Source organism: Mandrillus leucophaeus, unplaced genomic scaffold (genome assembly GCF_000951045.1).
Source record: "Mandrillus leucophaeus isolate KB7577 unplaced genomic scaffold, Mleu.le_1.0 Scaffold397, whole genome shotgun sequence".
Lineage (NCBI taxonomy): Eukaryota > Metazoa > Chordata > Mammalia > Primates > Cercopithecidae > Mandrillus > Mandrillus leucophaeus.
The window spans coordinates 208,220-228,754 of NW_012104220.1; the positions used below are offsets into that span (position 1 = coordinate 208,220).

Consider the following 20,535-nt stretch of genomic DNA (forward strand, 5'->3'; position numbering starts at 1 on the left):
CTTTTAGTTAACTCACAAGATAGTCTAAGATTATTAGTAAGAAATCTTTAGCAGACACAAAAGATGAAAGATGAAACTGCAGCAAGAGAGCATGGCAAATCCAAAAGATCTATTAGTGCATAAATCTACTGGAAAAAAAACAACAACAACAACAAAAGAGATAGAATTAACAAGCTACAGTAAAAGTTATGTCTTTAAAGCAGTAGATTATAACAGGGTGGGAAATGTTTAATATGTGTCCTCCTGAAAAGCAGTTACTATCTTTTAAATTAAAAAAAAACAGCTGGTATATTTTCACAGCATCTAGATTTATTTATGGTATAAAGCCATAGAATTGTAATATTATTACTCCTTTCCCACCCTGGCAGAGAATAAACATGAATTCAGAAGCACAGTGGAGTGAAAACAAAGAGGAGGAGAGAGAAAAGGCAGCAGAGAAAGACAGAAAAGGTGAATATAGAGCTACAGAAGTGTTTATTGAGCATGCTACAGAGGTAAGCAGAGTACACACAAAATGAAATTAAACCACCATCAAACCTCCCAACTTTGTTAGAAAATTAATTTTTAATTGTGCCGCTTTCAAACTATACTGAATTTTACATTTCTAAAGATGTAAAAACTCAACTAATAGAAAATATACATGACCATTCTGTCTACATAGATAACAGAATCTATGAATCTTGAAACTAAGTACATCAATTTCAAAAAGTATTGGTCATTTAAACAGAATCAACAATTCAGATTGACAAGAACTGTTCAAATTAATTTGACCTGTAGATTCTGAGCCATGTTTTTATTAAAGTCAGATCTATTCCTAAATACAAAATATTTTGAAGATTTATTAAAACTGAATATTACAATGCAAGGTAAATTAAGACTAAAGGCACATAAACTTTGGTCCCACCTGGTTGTCAGTTTTAGAAAACTGCCACAAAATTAATCTTCCTGCATATTTTCGCAGTACACTTTCTTTATCTTTGAAAAATACATGCACCAGTTCCTGAACTAGCTAGACCAGTCTGCACATGCTCAGAAATCCACAACCATATTCCAAATCTTAATTACAAACTAAGGATGGCAATATATATTTAAATGCACGTAAGTCATGTCAACTTCAAAAACATCTACGAAAAATATTCAGCCACAAACAAGACATTACTTAGTGCTGACATTTATATGATACGTCCCACAAGAGTGTGTACAAAAAGGTTAAGATTCCACAATGCTTTCCACATAGGGCTCAAACTTACAGAAATCACTTTGTTGTCTTAAGAAATTAATACTCTGCATCTTGTTAATTTTAACTAATGCCTACATTCATAACTGAATCTAGACCAGAATTGTAAGATACAAAAGGCCAATGTTGTTTTTAAAGCAATAAAGCCTAAGGTAGTAAAAACTAAAAATGCTGCTTTATTCTTTCAATATCATGTATCTTATTTGATTAAATACAAAAAAAGGTGAAAGCCAGTAATTCAAAATAAGTTCCAAGCAGGAGAAACAAAAACTTAACCTTTTTACACACCCCTGCCTAAACATATTTTAATTCCCATATAACAGTGTGCCCTAAACAACCAATTCCTTTTTTCTAGTAAATGCACAATAGCAACACTAGTTTTCCTTTTTAAGGCACGTATGTCAACTAAGTTGAAAGGAAGAAAAAAAAGCAAAATTAAACTGAAATTTTAAACAGACAAAAATGGCTTCCCTATAGAACAGATGAAATATAGCAGTTAACAACTCTGCCTTTACATATGCCATTTCATTTTATAACCAAGGAATGATAACAGCATGGAAAAAAAAAAAAAACCCCAAAAAAACAAAAGCAAAAAAAATCAAACTCTGGTCCCCACTTTTCTGAACAGTCAATAGGTGATGACACTGAACAATGTGATTCACCCCCAATCTTCATCTTCCCCTTTTTAAATTGTTGACTTGGAAAAAGACACTCTCAGATGATGATTTTCTCCAAGGTTATAATTATGAAGATCAATCAAGGCCTGAATAGCTTCTTCCACTGTTGCCATCTGAAGAAGAGCCATTTTGTGATCTCTTCTGAAACAAAATTATAAAATCAGATACTTCATACAAATAAGAAATGGCTTATTAAATACTTGAATTTTGGCCATTCCAGAATCAAAAATTTCTATAAACAACAAGAATAAAAACTACTTAAAGAAAACTTTTATCAGGTCACTAATTTAAAGATAAGGAAGCTTGCTTACTGAAAAAACTTAAATGCTTTCACAGTGCCCCCAGTGTTAGCGAACAGTGTTCGTAGATCCTCTTCTGCTACTGATGGACTAGGAAAATTGAATGGGAAGAAAAAGTGAAGATTAATAATAAATTTCACATTTTATCAAAATAGAATGTATCTCCTTAATACACTCTAGCTTATATACTTACGGGATATTAGATAGGTGGAGAGTGGCAGAAGGAGGAAAAATGTTTTGAAAATTTTTGGATCCAGGTTTCTTAAAACGATGCAATGGGGAATTCCCAAAATCTTTTGTTAGCCCTTGATCATCAAGTCCCTCTCGAGGTAGTTGTACAGTCTGATGTTTCGACAGAGTAACACGAATAATTTTTCCATACATTTTCTGTCCATTAAGATGATTCATGGCTATAAAAAGAAAGCATGTCTATTAACAAACAATATCAAAGCTCAAAACAAAAATAATCCTTTTAAAGTAACAGCTTAAAAATTTGAATTTTTTTATGATTTTAAAATAAATCACCAATTTACCATAGCCATTGGTGACAAGACTTAAGTACATTTTCATTTGTACTAGACATGGCATTCTGGCAAAAAAGCCAGCTACTTTCATAGAATGAAAATCCAGATTATGAATATCTATCTTCCTCAACAATCCTGCTGACAAATCATATAGTGAGCTACACAAGAAACTTAATAATCATCCCTAGCTCTTTTTCTCCCTTCTGTTACACATCCTAATTGCTAAATACTGTGATAGCCTTCCTCCTAATTATCTCTCAAATTCATGTTCTATTTCTCTACTTTTCACTGCCATTATTTTTTATCTGGATACCTCAGTCTCATCGTTTGTCTTCCTGTTGGATTTTTTTTTTTTTCCAATCCATTTTCTATACAGCAGCTTGATGACCTTCGTAAATTACAAATCTGATCATGTCAACACATGCTTAAAACTCTTAAGGACAAAGTTGAAACTCCTTCTTTAATATGGCTTATACCTTTCCCAGTCTGTACAGGTTGAGTATCCTTAATGCAGAAATCTGAAATCTGAAATGTTCCAAAATCCAAAACTGAATGCCAACAAGTTGCTCAAGGGAAATGATCACTGGAGCATTTCAGATTTGGGAAGCCCAATTGGTATAATGCAAATATTCCAAAATTCAAACCTTTGCCTCTACCCCAGAACATAGTGCAGTGTGTGAACAAAGAACATTACATGACTATTTCTTGACATAGCTGCTGGATCATTTTTAAACTAAATGAACTGGTCTGATGCTAGAAACAGTTACATGTTTTATTCACCAGTCAAAATAACTAAAAAAGACCATTTCTAGTACGTCATGCCCTTTGGTTAAACTGAAGGTCTAAATGACTATAATCAACTAGATGAAAACATTAAAGTATAACAGTAGATGCCAGGCGTGTTGGCTCACGCCTGTAATCCCAGCACTTTGGGAGGCCCAGGTGGGCGGATCACAAGGTCTAGGAGCTCAAGACCAGCCTGGCCAATATGGTGACACCCCGTCTCTACTAAAAATACAAAAATTAGCCAGGCATGGTGGCTCGTGCCTGTAGTCCCAGCTACTCAGGAGGCTAAGGCAGAAGAATCACTTGAATTCAGGAGGTGGAGGTTACAGTGAGCTGAGATGGTGCCACTGCACTCCAGCCTGGGTGACAGAGCAAGACTCCGTCTCAAAACAAAAACAAATAAAAAAGCAGAGAGATAAAGACAATGTGGAAGATCAGGAAACTGAGAACATCCACTTTCAAAGAGTTTCTAATATAAACAGTATACTACAGTATACATTTTGACACAGAAGATACAAAGAACTGGTTAAATCCACGAATCTCATCATACTCACATGTATAAATAAACCAATTAAACATAAAACAGACCTGAAAAGGATAATGCTGTCAAAATATGAGGTACCATTCAGAAAAGTAAATTATTTTACCTATAACTTGCTTAAATTTTTCTTATTGTGATAACCACCAGCCACTGAACTTCTCTAATTTGTTTAAAAAAAAAGGGGGGGGGCCCACTCTTCCTGATTGTCACTCCAGTGTTATATATTTTAAGTTTTCTCAGATTTTCCGCCAAGGCTAACAGAAAAAAACAAAACAAAACAATCTTCTCACAAGCCTGAATGTTCTCACTTGTTTCTCGCACTGCATTTCACATACTTAATTTCATATACTTGCAAATTTACACTTATACCTGTAAAACCAATTATCTACAGTGACAGTACATAAAATCCTTTTACAATAAAACCCACTGAATTATAAAATTTTAAAGTTCTGTAACTGTTTTAAGTGAATAGACTTTTGTTTAGATAAAGTGCTACTACCTCAGACAAAATGTGTTATTAAGTATGGGTTTGAGAAATAAAGTGATATAAATAAGTAGACTTAAGGTTGTCAGAAAAAAAGCTGTCTAAATAAAAAGACAGCACAAACAGCTGAGCTTTGAGATAATGGAGGGACGGAATAAGAAAATAAAAAGTCCCAGGCATAGTAACTCTATACAGAACAGATGAGTGATAGAGGAATGGGATTAGAATAAAGCAAAATAACCAAACAGCTACCTCAGAAGGTAGCCAGGTAATGAGAGTTCTAGCCAGCTGATTGCTGACAATAGAATCTGAAGTGATCTAAAGGGGAAGGGGGAGGATAATTAGAGTACCAAAGTTTTTAAGTAAAAAAGAAAACAAAAGCTTTGTCAAAAACTGAAAGTACACAATGAGTAAACAGAGCAGAAGGAAACTATCTGAATTACTAATTTTAAATAAATAAAATTTTAAACAATGTAAATCTTACACTTTGAAGTCTCCTATTCCAAGAAATACGGCATAAATGGACAAGGCAATAATAAAGGAGGAAAAAGTCAGTGTTTCACAATTGAAATGGCATTTTTGGTTGAATGTAATTTTTTTACCTTTCCCTTAATCCATCTATGAAGAAGATATTAATGAATAATAAAAAATTTAAAAGACCTCAAGAAATTTACAGATATAGGTGGCATTTATATGATGTGGAAACTGGAGCTTTTTCAATGGTTCTCCCCTTTATAATTAAAAAAATATTTTTTTTGTGTTACCACTCTCATGTTTTAATCAATCTTTAGATGTTTGTCCATTTCTTTAGTCTTTTCAAAGAACCCAACTTGTGGCATGTTTTTTTCTCTCAACTGTCTTTTATACCACTGATTTCTAGTCTTATCTTTAATATCTCCTTTCCTGGGGGTAACACTGTTATTCTTAAAGTTAAAACTTCCCGTCAAGACATCTCTTTCACTGTACCGCATATATCTAATTTATATGTATATAGTACTTTATCGCTTAATTTTAAGTATTTTTATATTCCCATTAAAATAACTTCCGTCTGGGCAACATAGTGAGAATTCATCTCTACAAAAAATAATAATAATAAAAAATTAGCCGGGCAAGTGATGCATGCTTGTAGTCCTAGCTACTTGGGAGGCTTAAGTGCAAGGATTGCTTGAGCCTGGGAGGTCGAGGCTGCAGTGAGCCACAATACCACTGCACTCCAGCCTGGGGGACAGAGCAAGACCTGTCTCAAAAAACAAAACAATACAAAACAAAAAAACAAACTTTTGACTCATGCAATACTGAGACTTATTTTTACATCTCTGGACACAGATTTTAAATGCATTTTTTTGTTATTAATTCTAACTTAATTGTGCAATAGTCAGAGAATGAGGTCTGTATGATACTCTTTGAAATTAGATGAAGCTTGCTTTATGGTTTAATATGTGGCTGATTTTTCAAAAATGTTCCATATGTATTTAAAAACTGTACTGGATGTGTAACTTTTAGACACATAATTCTGTTAAGGTAATTGTATCATTTGTATCTTTGTTGATTTTGTCTTTTTTGGGTCAGTCTGACATGTAATTCAGAAAGGTGAACTGAAATCCACCACTATAATAGATTTGCTCAAGTCGACTTGTAGTTCTATCCACTTACTATGTATTTTGAAGCTATTTCACTAGGCACACATATACACAAACTGTTTTATCTTCCCAGTGAACTAAATCCTTTATCAATTCTCGGTCTTAAGTTAATAAAGGTATTTAAGTTTTGTTTTGCTTACTATCTGCCCAGTATATTAGTATCTCTTCACATCCTTTTCCTTTCAATCTTTCCATCCTTCTGCTTTACATGTCTCTTGTAAAAAGTATACAGGTAGCTTTTTAAATACTAAGTTTGACAATCTTTTTAGTTGACAAATTTATTCCTTTACATTTTTCACTATTACTGATGCATCAGAATTTGATTCTACCATAATTTTTAATTTTTCCCTATTTTTCTCCATATAAATTTGCTGTCTCCCTCTCCTTCCCTTGTTTTGTTTTGGAGGGTAAGATCTCTCTTTTATGAAAACAGCAATGCCCCCAAAGTGTGGCAATTACTCATTACTCATAACAGTGGAAGTGAAAACCAATACACACAACAACTGTTCAAATATCATAACAGCAGAATGATTTCCACTCACTTTATAGAACATTTTGATATAATTTTGTAAAGTAAAGGCTTATTATAAATAAGAACTAAGTTTACTTTTGAGATGGTAGCTATATATTAAAAGCAGGCATTTAAAAAAATAGTTCTTGAAAACATGAACTAGAGAAACTAAATTATTTTACTATGAATAAACTACTAGTTGGCATTTTGTTAGAATTTATTTTAATCTTGGAGATCAATATACTACTTTTAAAGATGAGAATTTACAAATTATACAGTAATACTCTAAGAAATATTACCCAATAATACTCTAAGAAAAATTCTAAGAGTATTAATATTTGAAAACACCTTAATGTTTACAAATTTTAGAACTCTGGTCTGAAACAATTTAACATGGCCTGTAAGATTTACAGTTCCATTCACATTTAAACATTTCTGAGCATCTCTCTTAATTTTCCTTGCCACTTATTTTTCCCATGTTACCTCTTAAGCATAAAGACATCTGCCTATAATACAAAGCAATGAATACTCACAAATAGAGTTCCCTTGAAAACCAAAAAGAATAAGAATAGAGTTCAGAAACAAAAAAATGTTTTGGCCTCATTGATTTGTTCTCAATAGTACACCACAGAGTTTTGTGTGGGTGTGGGGGTGTGTGTGTGTGGGTGTGTTTTAAAGGAAGTGATGGTGTCAGTACGTATTTTTATGGTCACATAGTTCACGAAAGCAAAAATCTACCTAGCAGCAATGAGAAATGAATTATTTACCACTACATACAGTCCAAAAATTATAAGCCTTCCTAGCAAGTCAAAACTTTAATGACAATAAATGATTTACAAATTTAAGTACTATTAACTCAACTGTGTCCTCCCAAAATTTGTATGTTGAAGTCCTAACCCCCAATGTAACTGTACTTAAAAACAGGGCCTTTAAGGAAGTAATTCAGGTAAATGTGGTCATTAAGAGTAGAGCCCTGATTCAACAGGACTAGTATCCTTATAAGGGGAAGAGACTCTTAACGCGCCTGCACAGTGGAAAGGCCACATGAGGACACATGGGGAAGATGGTTGGCTGCAAGTCAAGAGAGACTTCACCAGAAACAATCTGCTAGCAGTTTCATCTGGGACTTCTAGACCCCAAAGTTTTATTTCTGAAAACTTTGAGGAAATAAATTTTCGTTGTTTCATCTACTCAGTCCGTGGTATTTTGGTTATGGCAGCCCAAGCAGACTACAAGTATGGCAAAAAATTAAAGTATTACTTAGAACAGTCTTTACATAAAACAAAAACTATCTAGACGATCTGAGGTAACTCTACCACAGGTAATTATCAACCATAAAGACTCTGCATCCTTTATTTAAATGACACATAATGCCACCCATACCTCAAACAATTAGGGGAAAAAAATGACATATTTGAGAACACTCTGATTATGAAGTACTGCCAAGTGCTACTTACAACATGTATGAAAGCAACAGCAATTACTATTCCAACCAGAGTACAGAAGTGCACACAGAGGAAAATATATACTAAGGATCATGACGTAATCAGCACTTTCATACCTCTGTAAGACACATACCACCATTTTAAAAATGGAGAGCCAGATGGATAGTTTTATACCTCATCTGAGTTGCTAAGAGTATTGCCAAGAAACACTAAAATTCAAACCTATTATGTGTTTGAAATTCAAAATTTTCTACGTGATGCCAAAGGCCAAAATTGGTCTAGCGTAACAAGTTGTTCATCTGAGTCTCACAGGGATATAAAAGCAAAAATACACTCGTCCTAACATCAAAAATGGCAAATTTACAAATTAACAATGTGAATACAATCAGTCTGAGGCACCATTATCCCTGAATCTCAACGAACAGAGCTGTAAGAACATCCTGGCATTTACAGTCAATCACTGGTGTGAATGTGCAGGTGTGTTCTAGATTTATGTATTCGACTATGTATGAAGTCAAATGACATAAGTTTAATTAAAATAATCAATTACTTATTTAAGTAATGATATAAAGTGTAACTTGACTAAACTACCTTTTAAGATTCCCAAAGTGATTAACAACAGTGTTTTTAGCACAAGCTTTTCATTTTGTAAACCTGGTATCGCAAGACTTTACAAGAATTAAAATAACACGGCATTAAGAAGGATTCTATGGGTATATGAACAGTTAGCTTCTATTAACAAGGAGTAGCTAGAAAAAAAATCACTATGAATCTTCAAAATAAATAATTCTCATGTGAAACTATTATTACAATTTTGAAGCTAAAATCTTTTCCTATTATGAGTGCATTTGAAAAACAGTAGGAGGATAGCTGAAAAATACAAATATGTTCACCACATACAACTATTCACATTAAAATGACATTTTGAGCCCTGGCCATTAAAATAAATAATTTCTTACTGATGTAAAGGAGTTTATTTTTATTCACAGATTCACATTATGCATTTGAAAGCAGAAGTGAAGACGTACAGATGAAACATAGTTTAATCTTACCAAGTTGTGACTGGTTTCCATCAGCCATCTGTATTAGAGCGCTGTCTTTCTTATTGTACAAAATCTTCACACGCTGCACATCTCCATAAACACCTTTTTTGGAGCCACAGAGAGGTAATCCAAAAATGGAATTAATTTTATGTGAAAGTCACCTAAAGATTATCTTTCTGACATATCAATGAAACATTCAGACATCAACATGATCACTCATTCAATCTCATCATTCTCACAAATGAATAAAGAAGATCAAGATTTTGAACAGTGAATTTTGAAAAGAATAATTTTTGATAAACCCTCAAAGCTATGTGAATGATATTAAATTAAAGACCATGCAAAATAAATTAGCATGCATTAAAACAAATTTTGTGTCTATGGAGAGTTTTAAATAGCAAAGAAAAATAGCAAAAGATTTACTATTCAACTTTAAGCCAAAGTGCTAGCTACAAATAAGAATTAAGGTGAAACAAAAATCAAATCAATAATAAAAGTATAGTGCTAACAATAACATACCGAAGAGGGTAAACAGACTTTGGGGCGTAACCATCTTTAGAAGGAGAGAAGAGCAAGCAGCGTAAGACAAGAAGAGAGAAGAGTCGAGGAAGAGCGGAGATGAACAGATCATCCATAACGAAGGGTGGTTCCCGCAGAATGGTGAGGTGGTCATGGATCATGGTTCAAGGCGGTTAATTGGGGCAAGTTGGTCCGAGGAACATTTGTTCAAGCACAGAAGCATGAACATAGGGAATGGAGACAGGGAATGAAGACAAGGACAAGGAAAATAAAGGATAAGACAGGGAAGGGAATGGGCATTTGGGAAAAGACAAGGAAAGGGAAGGTGAACACACAGGGAAAAGGATGAAATGGGGAAGGGAAACAGCAATGCAGAAGAAAAAAATAAGGAATTGGGGAACAAAAACAAAATAAAATATAGGTCAGTACATAGGAAATGCAGGAATTTGGTCAGAAAATGGTTGGTTTATGTACTGTACAAGAAAAACTGAGTAAAATGTAGTCATCCAAGACAAATATGGGTAAAGTACATCTATATCAAAGAGTAAATTACAGCATTTCATCTCAACATAGGGAAGGAAAGCATGCATAGGAATTTTTAACTTTGAACTTTAACTGCATAAGCATGGCTGGTTATGAAATGCAGGCAAAAGTCTTAAAACAAAAACAAAGGCACTCTGGTTCAAACATTTTAGCATGCAGAACTGTGAATGATAATAGTATTAAATGGATAAAATAAGCTAATGTTCATATTAACAGAGGCCAATTAAAAATGAAACAAATTCAAATTAGACATCATAAACTGATACACTGAGCTTCCCACATTTCATACCAGCTTTCATAGCATTCAAAATAAAATATACCAGACATAAAATGTACAACTAAAGAAAATAACTTAGCAATAAATTTTATTTAACTGGGTGAGGTGGGTGGGGTGGGTCGGGGGTCAGGAAGGAAGGGGTGGGGGAATAAAGTTAAAAAATATTTTTAGAAGACAATGACTAATAACTGCAAAGAAAAAATTACTAAGAAAGACTGGAAGAGTGCCTCGTCAAGATCTTTGGAAGAACCTTCAAAGAAAAATGTATTAGAGTAGTTCACATAAAATAAGATTTAAAAAAAATGCAATGACATATAAGCATGAAATGAACAAGCAAATAATTAGAAAAGGCAAAGAGCAAAATTGTTTTACAGTTAAATTTGCAAATTAGATCACATTTGCCTTTGAGAACAACAAAATGATAAGCCAAACTACAGTACTTCACCATATTTTTCTTAGGAAAAATAGGTTAGGTTAAAAAATATACAAATATAGATATAAAGAGACATGACTGTTTAAGGAAATAAAGTATTACCTAAACAATACATAGATTTTATTCAGAAGTAGAAACATACAGAAAATACTTTGACTAATGAATGTACATAAAAAGAAAGGCAAGTGCAAAATGAAATAAACATGAAAAACTTTCACGAATGAAATGGAGTTAAAGAATAAACATTAGAGATTATTTTACTAACCTCTTCATTTAAATTGCTAACCAACAGGACTGTATTGCCACCAGCTGAGACTCCAGGCATACCCACTCGGCCAGCAGCAGCTGCAGCAGCTGCTGCAGCAGCATTTGGAATAGCCAAAGGACTCAGAGCTCCTGGAACAGCTGCAACAGGAAGCCCTAATTTTAAAATAAAGCATATTTTACGAAACACACACAAGTCGTTTACAAAAACCAATTTAAGCACGATGGCTGCATGGCTTACGGCTGACCATTCCAAATGGTTCCTGAAAGTTAATTTTTATAGTGTTTAGAAAAATTGTTTGCTGATGTGTAGTAGAGAAAAATAATCGATTTCAACAAAACCATTAATTGAACTAAAGTACATACCTGTATTATGTTAAAATATCAAATATATAATACTCTATTTCCTCTGGAAAAGCAAACAAAGCATGAAGAATATAATTCCAAGTCACAGGCTTGGAAAATTCACTTCCATGATTTACAGTAATAAGCCAAATGTAAAAAAGTATCACTTTCGACATACATAATGGTAATTCACTATTTTCTGCAAGTGCTATCTTCTTCATAAACTCACACTTGAAATCAGACAAATAATTACAGCTTAAGAAACAAAGATAGTAGTCTTTCAGCTCCTAGAGACAAATCACTCTGAACATCACTATTTAATTCATGCAAATAAAGAAAATCTTAGCAAAATGTGCTTGCCTTCTTAATTATACACTCAAGTAATTATAATACAGGTTTCTTCAAAACAACACTCTTCCAGTTCAAAGAACAAGAAACCATCACTATAACACAGATTTGGTTTCAGTATTTTCCTATCCTTTCCCAATCTATGTTATCATTTCCTTATTTTATTGTTCTAGTTTCCAGTCTTACTGCTGTCCTACTACCTTTAAGTCACCATCTCTTCAGTCATTTATTCTAGACAGAATTCCCTTTTGTGTTAGCACCCTTCATCTACTTTTCAATTACCAATCAGCTTGGAATACGTTCATCCCTTAAATTCTTACACACTAGCTTATTTCTCATAAATATTGGTTCACTAAACAAACGAATTGTATGTTCTTTTTTACCTTCCCAACATAGAGGAACAAACACCCAAACTAAATGAATTTGATTTCATAACATACCTGGGTAGAACGGGCCTTTACCACTCTTGTTCCATAAGTTCACATTTTATTTCTTCTTTCTTTCCAGCTTTCTGGTGCATTTCATAAGAATCTGCTGTTACCTTTGGTTTTAGAGATCTTACTCTTTTAAAAGTAAAGTTTTTGATCTTTTTACTTTATAGACACTACTGTGACCTTTCATTGGCAGTCTGAAGTGCTCTTTAATATTCACAATCCTTAACCTAAATTTTTGATTTATGAAACTTTCCCCTCCATCTCTTTTTAATTCAGCCTTTATCTCTTCTGAGAACTCTGTCAGTGGCATATGTTTCTCATTTAATACTCTTGCTCTTGATGAGTTTCTTTTCACAGCTTTTTGTCTACACCATTTTTTGTTGGCTCTCCTTTTTTCTTACTTTGCTACCTTTTTTATGGCTTTACATTTTGTTTTGGAAGAATTTCCAACATATACAAAAGTAAAGAGACTATAATAATGCACCTCTATGTAGCCATCACCCAGCTTTAACAATGATCAACTCATGGCCAATCTTGTTTCATCCCCTTTTATTCTTAAAGTAAATCTCAGAAATTAGAATCTAATTTTAAAATAAAAAATTCTCATGTTTAATACTTACTAATGCATAATAGTCTTCAGTGTGTCTTTGAATACACCAATGTGGATCTTTTCAATCAAATATTCTACTATATTACTAACTTCTCCATGTTAAATACTATACCTCTCACTATCCACCCCGTAAGTTGTTCTCATTTAACATTCAACAGATATGTTCATTTGTTGTCAAGCATACATTCCTAATTCCCAGGCATGCATTCCTACACACAACAATTTTTTTTTTCTTGCAGTCTTGAGAAGTGACCTCCCCACACTGTAATACTATTCATCAGTATTTTCAGATAGCTCTGACTGAATGCACAGAATATTTGACTAAAGTTGACAATACAATTATTTATTAGTAGCAGAAACTCCAGATGTAGTCATTATATTGTTGCATCATTCTCCTATTTTCCTGCCTTTAGTTAGCTACCTTTTAGGAAAAATGGTAACTTTAAAATTCTATTAAATTCCATAGTCTTTATGAGATCCGACCGATGGCAAACAAACACAAAACCACCAACTTCAATATGGCATGCAGAAGTTGTTCAGTACCAAGCCTCAAATTCCCTTTTTAACAATACAAAGCCTGCTTTTTTTAAAAGTCCATCAAGGATATTTGGACTAGATCTTTGCCACAATAAAAAAATTAAATCATTTTAATTTCTGGTTTCACTTTTAATCCTAACAGGAAGAAGCAATTCTAAGGGCCCACTAAACCAAAAAATCTTCACTGTGGAATTAAAATTAGTTACCAAAAAAATCTGCTCATCACTAGCATTTTCTCTGTACATCTCTTGACTTTTATAACCATCTACTATTTATTAAAATACTCTGTATCTCCTACTTATTTAACTACAATTGTCTTAAACTTTGTATCCCAAAGTGAAAACGTTCTCAAATTTTTGGTCTCAGGCCCCCTTTATAGTCTTAAAAACTATAGAGGATCACAAGGAGTTTTTGTTAATTTGGGTTCTATTAATGGTTATCATTTCAGAAATTAAAACCAAGAACTTTTTTTTTTTTTTTTTTTTTTTTTTTGAGACGAAGTCTTGCTCTTGTCCCCCAGGCTGGAGTGTAATGGCAAGATTTTGGCTCACTGCAATCTCCACCTTCTGGCTTCAAGCGATTCTCCTGCCTCAGCCTCTCGAGGAGCTGAGACTACAGGCACCTGCCACCACGCCCGGCTAATTTTTGTATTTTTAGAAGAGATGGGGTTTCACCATTTTGGCCAGGCTGGTCTCGAACTCCTGACCTCAGGTGATCTGCCCGCCTCAGCCTCCCAAAGTACTGGGATTACAGAACTGAGCGAATGTGCCCGGACAAAACCACTAACTTTTTAAAGCACACAAACATACATACTATTAGCCTTCAGAGTGATGCCACTGTACGCTATTAAGAGAAAAAGTAAAAAAAGGCAAACTATATTTTAGTATTACCATGAAAAGTAACACTAAACTTTGTAGGCCCCCTATAAGGATCTCAGGAACTCTCACAAATCTCTGGACATTTGTAAAACGCTACCAAATATTCACATGCTTTGTATATATGGAGTGCTCAAAAATTACTAAGGAACTTAAAAGATAACATTTACTCACTTCAAATAAAAGAAAATGCTGTAATATATGACATATATTTTTTAAAAGAATGCTGAGTTAATTGACACTCCCAAACTTTACAGCTCTCAGTCATCTCCTACTCATTTTTCCCTCTTGAAATCTCAGGAAAAATTACAAATTCATAAAGTATATTTAAAAAATTATCAATCTATTTAAATTCAGTATTGATCTAAACATACTGACCTAAGGTTAACACTTTATTTTTATGAAAAATCGCTTCATATCTGAGATACAACCCTACCGTGCCACTATACATTTAAATAATCTAATGAAAATTACTTACCAAAAACATTTAAATATGGTGAAAACCAGTCAAAAAGAATTTTAAATATTTAAGACATAATTGTTTTCAAAATACATTTTTTTCCTTGAAATCTGGGTTTTCCAGCAGAGGTAACTTGGTGGTATGATATTGTTTAGAACATCAAGCCTTATCATGGAAAACCACTAATTGAGAATTAAAATAATTAGTTAATAATTAAAATAAATTTATAATGGTAATTGAGAATTAAAAGTCTAGGCTAAAGCTTCCCCACCCTTTATTTTTTGAGACAAGGTTCACTCTGTCACCCAAGCTAGAGTACAGTGGCATGATCATGGCTCACTGCAGTCTCTATCTTCTGGGCTCAGGCAATCCTCCCACCTCAGCCTCCTAAGTAGCTGGGACTACAGGCACATGCCACCAGGCCTGGCTAATTTTTTTTATTTTTAGTAGAGACTGAGATCTCACTATGTTGCTCAGGCTGGTCTCAAACTGCTGGCCTCAAGCAATCCTCCCACCTTGACCTCTCAAAGTGCTGGGATTACAGGGGTGAGCCACAACACCCGGCCTAAAGCCCTTTTTAGTGTGACAGATCTGAAACATTAAAAAAAAAAAAAAAAAGTCAGAGAATGCTATATTTTACTAATCTTGCACTTTAGTAAAAATAAGACTACCAATCTTCTAGTCAGAAAAATTTGGGCTCAAAATAGATGAATTTACCTCTTTCCAACTAAGGAGGTAATAAAAATCTTACCAAAAAGGGAATGCAAGGTGTGAGGTCCCCACTGTCTGAATGCTAATTCAGTCTCCTCACTTGTCGATTTACTTCCACCATTCTGGGGCACCTTGTCAGGTGATCTATTATGTCCAATGATCCTTCCTTTTACACAGTTCATGGTATGGTGTAAGAATGCTTTAATAGGTAAGAGGAGCCACCACCTGTCCTTAATCCCACTAGTATGTATTTCTCTTTCATTATTTCCTCCCCTCGGCTGATAACTTAGAAAAACGACTTAGGCTACCTTTACACAGTTCTAAATCACTGGAGTAGTCTAAGATTTTCCTGGACTTTTAAAGCCTCTGAAGATTCTCCAATTTCCCTCAATATACTTTTGTCTGAAAAATTACTTTGTCAATCAGGTATTTTTAGGTTTAATCTCAATGCTGTCTGCTGCAATAAAAATATACAAACCTACAAAATATTTCATGATACACTATTTATATCATAATACATTCTAGAAAATAATTCTGTTCTGAACTCCCAGCTAAATGAGAGGACAATAAACTCACCATGGGCCCTTTGAGAAAGTTATAGAAAGCATATTAAACATATTGTATACACTGGCTCTAACAGATTACTTTTAGCTACAGAAATTATAATTTTAACTTTAATGATTTGCATCTTTAGCTAAGGCAGCAGATATGCAGGAAAAAACTGTTTTCACATATTGATAAGGAGGGATAAAAATACTCGATCTACTCTGAGGATTGTTATAAAGATAAAATAATGTAAAAGAGCTTCCTAAACGATCATGTGCTGAAGAAAAGAAGGTGCTGCAAGAATCTTCTTCATGTGAAATGGCCCTCATCAGATGGGTCACCCAGACACTGTGAGTGACTCAGCAATCTCCTAAAATTCTCATGTTAGTTCTGACACTATAATTACTAACCTTTCCTCCACAGAAGCTGATGGATGCCCAGCCATGTATATGACAAGAGACCCTAAGTCCAGACAGAAGTGATACAAATTATGTATCTGTTCTCTTCCTTTCAGATATTACACTGAAACACACAGGTATCCCTAACCTTGCTCATTTCAACTGAAGAATTAAACTGGTTTTGTTAATTAAATCATTTAGAAATTGTATCTATAATTTTTAGCTATTTTAAAAGGTTTAGATTTACAAACAAATTTAAGACATTACAATGTTCTTATATAACCTGGAAACCCCAGATCCCCCATTATTAGCACCATACATTAGTATGGTATTGCAATTTATTAGTTGTTGCAATTAATCAACCAATATTGATAAATTAACAAAAGTCCATTCTTTGTCAGATTTCTTCAATTTGCATCTAATGTCCCCTTTTTTTTGTTCCAGTATCTCCTATTACATCTAATCATCTTGTTTCCTTAGGTTCCCCTTACTTGTGAGAGTTTATGATTCTGAAAAATGTCAAATTTATCCCTCCATCTTCCATTCTAAAAGTTCCATCCAAAGTAATTTATGATTTTTTTTGGTCTTACTTCTTTTCCCTGTTCACAACATCTGGTAGTAATTAGTCTTGTGTACTACTGAACAGAAGAGCATTCGTGGTAGGACTCTAAAGCCCCCTCTTTTTTTTTTTTTTTTTTTTTGAGATGGAGTTTCACTCTGTCGCCCAGGCTGGAGTGCAATGGCATGATCTCAGCTCACTGCAACCTCCACCTCCTGGGTTCAAGCGATTCTCCTGACTCAGCTTCCCGAGGAGCTAAGATTACAGGCGCCCACCAACACACCTGGCTAATTTTTGTATTTTTAGTAGAGACGGTTGTTTCACCATGTTGGCCAGGCTGGTTTTAAACTCCTCACCTCAAGTGATATGCCCGCCTCAGCCTCCCAAAGTGCTGGGATTACAGGCAAGAACCATCGCGCCTGGCAGCACCTTCTAATTTTTCTTTTTTTTTTTTTTGAGACGGAGTCTCGCTCTATCGCCCAGGCTGGAGCGCTGTGGCACAATCTCGGGTCACTATAAGCTTCACCTCCCAGGTTCATGCCATTCTCCGGACTCAGCCTCCCGAGTAGCTGGGACTACAGGCACCTGCAACCATGACTGGCTAATTCTAATTCTTAAAGTATAGTCAGCCCTCTGTATCTCTGGGTTCCGATTCAACCAACCTTGGATAAAAATATTTGGGGGGAAAACGATGGTGTACTGCACATGTATAGAAAGTTGTTCTTGTCCTTATTCCCTAAACAATATAGTATAACAACCATTTACATAGCATTTATATTGTACTGGGTAATACAAGTAATCTAAAGATGATTTAAAGTACATATAAGAGGTTGTGTATAGGTCATATGCAAACACTATACCATTTTATACAAGGAACTTGAGCATCAGTGGATTTTAGTATCTGGGGGTGTGTGGGGGCGGGGGTAGGCGGTGGGGAGTGGGACTGTGTGTGTCCTAGAACCAATCTTCCATGTATACCAAGGGGTCTGGAAGGCACATTTTACATTTTATTTCCTGATTTGAAAATAAAAATTTTACTTTTCATAAGCATGACACCTGCTATTCTTTCTTGAAACAATTCAATCCTCTTTCTCTTCCACCAACCTTCCTTTCGTTCTTATTTTGCCTTATGGAATCCATTCTCTTCTACCATTAACAGCTACACTTTTATTCTACGTGTCCCTCAGATTAACTTTTTAATTAAAAACTTATTTTTCTTCTAATGAAACTTCCACAATCCCCTCAAAAAGTCATTTTTGGTCTCCCTCAACTTTTCTCCAAAGGAAAGAATAAGGATGCATCATGCATCACTCCACCTCACCGCCCAATGTTACTTTCAAACTGCTGTTCTACCACCATCAATAAGTTTGGTTTCCAATGTCAATGCCACCTAATCACACCACACTCTTTCCCATCAAAATAGCCATTGGATTACTGGAACATCTCCTCCCATTACATAAAGACTTCAGCACCTGGCTTTATTTCCTCCTTCTCCATTCCCTGCATCAACCTATGACTTTTCCAAGACTCTCATCTCATGATTTCTTAAAAACATCTACTTTCATGGTTTTTACTACATCCATCCGTATTAGCAACTTCTTTTGCTACATCTTGATTTTTCTTTCCTCTGTCTCTTTTTGTAATGGTCATTCAACACTTATATCTCCTTTCCTAACTTCTTTCTTTTCTTGATCCTCCTATTCCCACACAACCACTAAACCCACTTTTGACCTTTATGGTGACCCCCTTTCTATTCTCCCTTGACTTGACTTTACCATAGAGCCTAAGCTTGGACCAACACTCTGCTCATTTGCTACTATTTCTTTAATGTTACACAATTCCAGACTTAGATAAATCCAGTCTTATATTCTGTCTACGCTTTCATCTGGGCTTGACAAATACTAGAGTGAAAACACACAAACCCCACAAATGCTAATTCTAGAAATATTTTGTAATCCACTTTTAGCTGAATTTCCAGTCCATTCTTGAGAGTTTCCCCAAATCCAATAGAGTCTTAAGTCTACTTTCCTACTTTCGACTTGTTAAGCAAGTGTCTTATAATATTCAGATCAGAATTCAATCAAATTTTCCAACCAACTTCAAAATCCTCCTCACTTCTTTCATCTGTTCTTCTTTCTCCCTTGCTTCATAAAGACATATAATGGTGACAGGAAAGAATAATGACTGTAACACTGATGATTTCGGTTCTGCTTCCAGCTCTGCATCTACTTTTTTTTTTTTTTTTTTTTTTTTGGTGGAGATAGGGTCTTGCGAGGTTGCCCAGAATGGTCTCAAAATCTTGGCCTCAAGCAATTCTCCTGCCTCAGCCTTCGAAAGTGCTGGGATTGCAGGTGCGAGTTACTACGCCCAGCCAATGCACCTACATTTCTGTGTGAACTTGATAAAAAATCTCTTCTGGTTCTAACAATGGTCTTAAAAAATATATCTCTATATTTAAATCCCAACATGTACACTATACTCCTGATCTAATCCTTACAATCAATTCTAGGACTTAAACTAGCCTTAGAAACAAATACTAGTTAATAGGTAGCGAGCATTTATTATATGCCAGGCACTGTAAAAAGTTCTTTGCACATTAACACATTTAATCCTCACAACAGCCTTAAATAGAAGGTATTATTATCATTATGTTCAAACGTGGAAATGAGAGGACTCCAAGCCCATGTTTTAAATGATTATACATACTGCCTCACTACAAACATTCCCCCCATTGGTTCCTGCTTTACTCCTGAACTACCACCCCATTTCTTCTTCTTTTCTACGGCACACTTCTTCAAAGAGTACAGTTACTTTCTCATCACATTTATATCCTTAATCCATTGTAATTTGATTTATACACTCTTGTGAATAATCTTATGTAACTACACTGTACTGAACAATCACTACTAATTTTAATCCTATTTGATTGCTAGACTTCTTGTTTATCTTATCTATAACATAAATATGCACTGCTTAAAGTTTAATTACAATGCTTTAATCCTCTTGCTTTCTTATACCTGGGAAATCTTAAATCAAAATTTTAAACATCACATCTCTGGCCTCTGAATACAGAACTCCACAGAACTCTTGCCCAAGTCTTAGGCTGAATTTCCTACTGTCTGGTGGACTCCTCCACATTTTTCTCATAAGCTATCATATCAATAAGAGCCAAGTCCTATTACTTTTACATATAATTTTCCCCAGATTTCTTACTTTGCATTCTCATTTTACGTTTCTAGCTTAGATGTATAATTACATCTTAATTAAACTAAGAGTCTCCTACCTGTTTTTCCTAATCTCTATTTTCACTTTTCCAACATACTCTGGAGCCGCAGTTGGTTTCTTAAAACTAAATTGCTCATTTTTACCCAACTGCCTAAAAATAGTTGATGAATCCTTCACAGCAATGGTTCTTAACTCATTCCCCACTTTGATAACCTGAAAAAAGCCAAACATCTAAAACTTGGTACATAATATCATCAAATAGTC

General features: G+C 34.4%; 1 protein-coding gene across 7 annotated transcripts in view; it reads right to left on the reverse strand.

The window, feature by feature from the left end:
* Window positions 1–289: 289 nt before the first annotated feature.
* The window catches only part of PTBP2 (polypyrimidine tract binding protein 2), a 93,460-nt gene continuing 73,214 nt past the window's right edge, over window positions 290–20,535 (reverse strand). For 3 of the 7 annotated variants that reach the window (XM_011991480.1, XM_011991478.1, XM_011991475.1), the window contains 6 exons: window positions 11,225–11,364; window positions 9,707–9,740; window positions 9,197–9,289; window positions 2,407–2,623; window positions 2,226–2,303; window positions 290–2,055 (listed from right to left, as the gene is read on the reverse strand). In XM_011991480.1, the coding sequence (XP_011846870.1) occupies window positions 1,923–2,055; window positions 2,226–2,303; window positions 2,407–2,623; window positions 9,197–9,289; window positions 9,707–9,740; window positions 11,225–11,364 (695 nt within the window). In that variant the 3' untranslated portion in view covers window positions 290–1,922. Of the gene's footprint in view, window positions 2,056–2,225; window positions 2,304–2,406; window positions 2,624–9,196; window positions 9,290–9,706; window positions 9,741–11,224; window positions 11,380–20,535 lie in introns of all 7 variants that reach the window. The other 4 variants (XM_011991476.1, XM_011991474.1, XM_011991479.1 and 1 more) reach the window with 3 other exon arrangements.